At 52.5% G+C, this 6,065-nt stretch overlaps 1 protein-coding gene across 1 annotated transcript; it reads left to right on the top strand.

Annotated features, from left to right (window-relative positions):
- Window positions 1-38: 38 nt before the first annotated feature.
- Window positions 39-5,087, top strand: LRRC52 (leucine rich repeat containing 52). The gene is made up of 2 exons (XM_009645300.2): window positions 39-1,369; window positions 4,642-5,087. Exons 1-2 carry the CDS (start codon window positions 523-525, stop codon window positions 4,899-4,901), a joined length of 1,107 nt encoding a protein of 368 aa, XP_009643595.2. The 5' UTR covers window positions 39-522; the 3' UTR covers window positions 4,902-5,087.
- The last annotated feature ends 978 nt before the right edge of the window (window positions 5,088-6,065 follow it).

Below are 6,065 nucleotides of genomic sequence, written 5' to 3'. Positions count from 1 at the left end.
GGGCCGCGGGCAGGCTGGCTTGTCGTGCTAAGCGCTGACTGACACCTACAGCCAGCGGCCCTCTGCCAGGGGCAGGGCAGGTCCTCCTGCAGAGGGGTGGGCAGGCGGAGGAACACCGCGGCAAGTCAGCAGAGGGAGCAGAGGCAGCCTTGGAAAGCCTGTCCTGGGTAAAAATGCCAAAAACGGCTCTGGAGGAACCTCCTTAGCTGCCTTCTGCCTCCTGAAAGGAGACAAAGCCAACCCAGCGCAGCGTTACACAGGGTTCTCTTGCTTAATCAGTGACTGCCTTGCTTAATCAGTGACTGCCTCCTGCAGTTTGACACCACTTGTGACAAAATTGGCACTGTTTGCACCCACCCTGCACAGTTTTGATGCTCTCAGCTGACGCACACCTTCCCCACACCTCCGCTCAGCTGAAAGTGCCTCCCGCTCTGCCAGCAAGGTCACGGCACTGTCCCCGAAGCCAGGCAGCTTTTGCAAGGCGTTGACATCACAGAGGTGTCATCTGGCACCGAGTGCGACATGGAGACACTCCAGCCACTGTTCCACACTTGCCGATGTAGAAACCGGGCTCGGTTTCCAGCTGGGCACTCTGCCAGGGAGTCAGGTGAGTCACGGACACAAAGTACTTCCCGACAGCCTTGCAGTCGGACACCTCCTCGGCATGGCTGTGACCATAACGCAGTTTCCATAGGGCTGCTCACAGTCTCCAAAGGGCTGAGCAGCCTTGGAAGGTCTTGGACCATGTCTCCTTCAGGCAGACCACGGCCCCTGAGCTTCGTGCTTCTTTTGGGGATGGGGATGGCATCAGGGAGAACCAACTGCCCGAGCAGGTGTAGCTGTCAGTACCTGGAAGTAAACTGCACAGGGCAGCAGTTGCAGGAGTTCCCTGAAGCCATCCCGCTGGACACCAGGCAGCTGATTCTGGCAGCAAACAACGTCTCGTACCTGCCGGCAGTGGAATTGAGCTTCTTGGTGGATTTGGTCTACCTGGACTGCAGGAGGAACCTCCTGGGGGGTGACCTGGATTTCACTTTCATTGGTGTGGCCAAGCTTGTCTATCTGGACCTCAGCTTCAACAATCTCACACAGGTCACCTTCAGCACCTTCTCACACCTCCTCAGCCTGGTGGTGCTGAAGATCTCAGACAATCCCAACCTTGTGGCCATCGAGAAGGATGCTTTTGCCAACAACACCTGGCTGAGGCACCTGGATGTGAGCCGGACAGGCTTAGTGTTCCTGGACACCAGCATGGTCCGGGACCTGCCCAACCTGAGGTTTCTGGGGCTCAGTGACAACCTGTGGCACTGCAACTGTTCCTTTTTGGACTTCATCATCTGGATGACAGAGAGCAACGTTCATTTTCCAGGTGAGGGCTGTGTGAGCAGGACCTCTCTCCTCTCTACTGCTGCAGATCTGTGTGGAATGGAGAGGGCCCTCTGTTCTTTCCCAAAACTTCAGCTCACGGGGCTGTGCCACTGCATGTCAGCTGTGGGTCCCATCTTCTGGTGTTACACAAAACACAGACCAGAGCAGCTGGGTTACATGCACTCCACCCAGAGAGTCACATTTTCTCCCATCCTCAGGACAGTCAGGGAAGTGTAGCCTGTAGCTAGGACATTGCTGCTGCTCCAAAACGCTGGGCTCCAGCCTCAGGACGTATCCCTGTGCCCACGAATCACAGCACCCCATGGCTGCAGTGCCAAGAACGAAGAGCTTGACAGAGCTCTGGGGAGATCTGTGCTGGGAAAGCTGCCGCTCTGAATTTCCTGCCTTGTCTCCATCTGCTCTGATCGTTTGGTGCTGCTGCAGTACCAACGTGTCCGTAACAATCAGTTAAGCCCCCTCTCTCCGTGGAAATGCTCTCCGGCCTCCATTCTGACTTGCTCGGGGCAGCCTCTCCAGCACTGAGCTCTCCACCGTTCAGCCAGTGTCCCCTTCACTTTGAACACCTCCCATTAGCCTCTTCCTGCAGTGAGCCTGGCAGGCAGACCTCATTCATGCAATCTCTACAGCCATTCTGCTCGATGATGCAAACAAAGCCAGGTTGAAAGTCAGTCAGCTCTTCTTCTGCTCTCATCTCTCGCTGTCGGGGTCTCTGGGAAAAGTTTGGGTAGCGTGGAAGCCAGCAAGAGTTTAGCTGCTGACTTCTGTGGGGCTGTGATCACACCCTGCTCCCCGCCTGACCCGTCTCCATACATGAATAGTGTGCACAATGCCCTTTGCCTTAAGAGCATGGCAGCTGTTGTGCTAGGACAGATAAAAATTACAAATCCTGCAACCTCGCACTGTCACAGTGCTCCTAGCCCTCGGAGCGGGTACATTTGACTGATCCTCTGCATCAGATGGTGACCCAATGCTCAGAACTCGGAGAGAGGCATTTTGCTGTTCCCATGGGAGCTCTGGTTTGGGTCCCGGCTGACGTTTGATGGTGAAAGTGAAACAGAACACAAGTTGCGCTCAGAAAAGCCTCTGTATCCTTATGACTGGGAGGCTCCATATGTTCCCACACTTCCTCCAGCACCCCAGCTCTCTCTTGTTTCAAGTTTTCCAATAGAAGAAATGCAATGCAGGTGAGCACTGAGTCCCACGGGCTGCAGCAGCACAGTGCAGCTTGCTTCTGAATAAAAACCATTTCTTGATAACAGGGTCTCCAAGACTTCTTTTCTTACATCATCTGGGATCCCAGAATCAGCTGTTTCCCATCATATTGAGAGATTCTACAGCTGGGCCATGGACACCGTGTGTTCATGAGGCAGGGTAATCACCAGTTCCCTTTCCCAGAAAAACACTGGTCCCCAGGGCAAAGCTTTGTTCTGCAGCTGCAGCGCATGAACTCACTTTTCCAAACTGAAAAGGAACACGGCACAACACATACTCATGAAGAAAGCTTGGGTTTCAGTGATGCAGGACACAATAGCGAGGGTGAGCTGCGAAAAAGGTATTGTTTGAGAAAGTCTGTCCATCGAATAAGAAGGGGCACGAAAGAGCCCCAGAGGAGAAGGGCAAATGGAAGCTGGTGTTAGGACAGAACTGAATTAAGGACATCTCTGTGTCTTATTAGCTGTACTAAGCACCCTATGGACAGTAAAGTTATTTATTTTCCTCATACAGGTTACAGGCAGTTATGGAACAGTGTGAAAAAGTACTGTTCTTAGCAGTAAGACTGGAGAAACCACACTGAACTGAGAATAGAGCTCATTCCAGGCAATTTGAGAGGGTAGGAATAGGAAAGGCAGTGGCAGCAAGGAGTGGAGGTATGAGCGTGGATCCCCGCACCACGCTGCAGAAAATGGGAAAGCCAAGGAAACCAGGGAGCCCGCAGAGGCTGCTCCACTTCCCCGCTGTCTTGGGCTTTGCTGTGTCCTGGTGAGATGCTGTGGGCAAGTCCGCAGGAGGCCGTGTGCCTCCCGGGACTGGTGTGCGGCTGTGCAAAGCTTTCAGGCTGCCGGTAAGCACGCGCAGGCTGGACAAGCTGCATGAGAAACACCCGTGCCTGCCTTTAGGCAGGAAAGGCAGCTCCCTCTTCATCGGGGCAGGTGGCCCTAAACCAAGGGTTGTGACAAGAGCTGATGGCTCTGGTGCAAAGGGATGTTGGGACAGAGCCCTGAAATCTGCTGCCAGCAGATCCCCATCCTGGCCCTTAAAAAGCTGCTGCTGCTTCACGGAACATTTTTGCACCAGTGTTTTGTGTTCAGCTGGATCTGTGCAGTCTAGGTGCTGACATGAAGTTGCCCAAACCTAGATGGATTTGGGTAACAGAGAAAAGCTCTCTGGTTATCTTCAGGACAATGGGAGATACCAGCATGAACAACCACTGCAGCTGTACCACTCAGTACTATATGATGTAATGTAATGTAATATAAATGCCCTGCAGCTTGTTCCTCTCCACTGCTCCCTTTCCCTCAGGCCCACCCATCAGCAGTGACCAGCCTGTGCCTGGCACGGTGACTGTGTCCGGCCCAGGGAGTTCAAAACCTGCAGGGGACGGAGAGAGCTGTGGCTGAGGGCACACCGTGCTTCTACAGACAACGAAAGGAGACGGTGCTTGTTACCACACTCCACCTTCGCTAACTTCAGAGAGAAAAGCCAGCATCTTGTTTTATCACCGCATATATTACAGTACGACAGGGCACCTTCATTACTTCGGTGGAACTGAATCATTGAAGAGTTTCCTCTTCCTCTCTCAAAAGAAAAGCAGGTGGGGATATGCCCAACTGCAAACCACTCTGGTTGTCAAACTCATTATTCCAGCATGATTTAGGCTATGTCACTTCCTGGGGTGTTTGAGATAAAAAAAAAACCAAAACCAAACACAAGTGCTCTTACATTAACATGAAGTTGCTCAATCAGCAGAGATGAACAGTGCAGGTACAGCGGTTTGCCACAGTGGCATAATCCAAAAGGCAATGTTTTCCTATGGAGGTAACACCACAGAAATCATTCTGGCAACCTGGGAATTGTGATTTGGCAAGGGTTTGGCAAGGGCTTGCCTATGTGATTTTACCTAAGCCATGGAGGGAGAGGGGGGTGAAGTCCATAGACATTTTTCAGGAGTTTAGCAAACTCCTCCATCATTTTTCTAGCCTTAACACTTAAGAGACAGGCAACAGAGTCTTGCTTCTGCTTTTCCCTCTTCAGATGCCGACAACATCACCTGCTATACCCCCGAAGGCCTGCGTGCCCTGAAAATGCCTGCAGTGGAGGCACAGCTCCGCTTCAGCTGCCTGATCCAGCTGTACAAGCAAGACTACATCTTTCTGTGTCTCATTGGCTTCTGCATATTCTTTGCTGGCACCGTGGCGGCCTGGCTGGCTGGCGTCTGTGCTGTCATCTACAAAGTCCATACGTCAAAGGGAGAGGATGGGGATGAGGAGGAGGAGGAAGACACGGTCACTTAGGATTAGCCCTGGAAATCCTTCTGAATTCCCATCGTGGGAACTGAGGGCAGGCCATTCTTGCCTGATTTCCCACACGATGTCCTGCTCTAGATGCTATTTTTTTGAAGTGAAATAAAACTGTAAGAGAAGAAAGCCTCTGTGCTCTGGTTTCACTCACTGTGCTACCTCCACTTGTCTTCTTCCACCGGGATTCAAGACATTGAGGGGGAGAGGTGTGCATGGTGCCAGGCATTTACACTCCCACTTTACCATGAGACCACAGAAAAGCAGGGTCAGTGTGGGGCCTGTCCTGTCACAGGGACAGCCTGAAGAGGCATGACCCGGGATACGGGAAAGGCGCTGGCATTGGGCTGTAGCCAGGGAGTTCACCAAGACCTTTTTGACCAGAAAGCCCAGCAGAGCTTATTGGGACCAGCCCCGATAGCTCACTGGAGTCCCAGGGAAGCGAAGAACTTTCTGCTGCGGAACGGCAGGTGTGTGAGCAAAGAGATTAGAACCAGGACTTTTAGGGGCCGGGGATCCCACTGGGTCTTGCTGTCACCCACATTAGACTGGTGACAGCAAAAGACACCTTCTGTCCCCCTGCGGCCAGACCCGCTGTACCACTGTTGTCCGAAAAGCGAGCTCATGGCCCGGTGTGCAGTAAATCAACTGTCACACGCCTCCACTGGTTTATGCACATTTACAGAACTGGAATGTCCAGCTCCAGTTTTGTATCACATATCCCTAAAAACAGATTATTTTTTTTAAATGTGAAAAATACTGCTTACGCACACTCCCAAGTATTCTTGGAAATGGCTTCTGTTTCGATGTCCCAGGGGTGCAGGTACAGACCAGAATAAAGGGAGATGTAAATAAGAGCCTTCCTATCATTAACGCTGGTAATTGCCCGGCGAAGTATCTGCTTACACGGCCGAGTACAGCAACTCCGCGTGTGAAACCCTGGCTTCTTCAGCCGCCACTAGCAGGAGCTGGTGGGAAAAAAAGGGGAAAAAATGCAGAAGATTCCAGCAAGCGCGGTGTGGATTACCATGCCGTCTTAGAGCCATTAAACTGTGGGCTGCGAATGAAAGCTGGAATCCTTCTTTGGGTACAGTCGGTGTGACAAAAATGGCTGAGGGTGGCCCCGCGGGGCAGCCCTGCCTCCTGGGCCGGGAGGCAGGC

The sequence above is a fragment of the Egretta garzetta genome, unplaced genomic scaffold, assembly GCF_000687185.1.
Source record: "Egretta garzetta isolate BGI_Z169 unplaced genomic scaffold, ASM68718v1 scaffold598, whole genome shotgun sequence".
Classification (NCBI taxonomy): domain Eukaryota; kingdom Metazoa; phylum Chordata; class Aves; order Pelecaniformes; family Ardeidae; genus Egretta; species Egretta garzetta.
The sequence above is the reverse complement of the archived record's forward strand: the minus strand, read 5'-3'. Positions and strand labels throughout refer to the sequence as shown.

What these genes read in the sequence shown, in the direction of transcription:
- LRRC52 (XM_009645300.2), top strand. Translation starts at nt 523, where the DNA reads ATGGAGACACTCCAGCCACTGTTCCACACTTGCCGATGTAGAAACCGG. An exon ending in GAGCAACGTTCATTTTCCAG is followed by an intron (nt 1,370 to 4,641) that starts GTGAGGGCTGTG and finishes TTCCCTCTTCAG; the next exon opens with ATGCCGACAACATCACCTGC.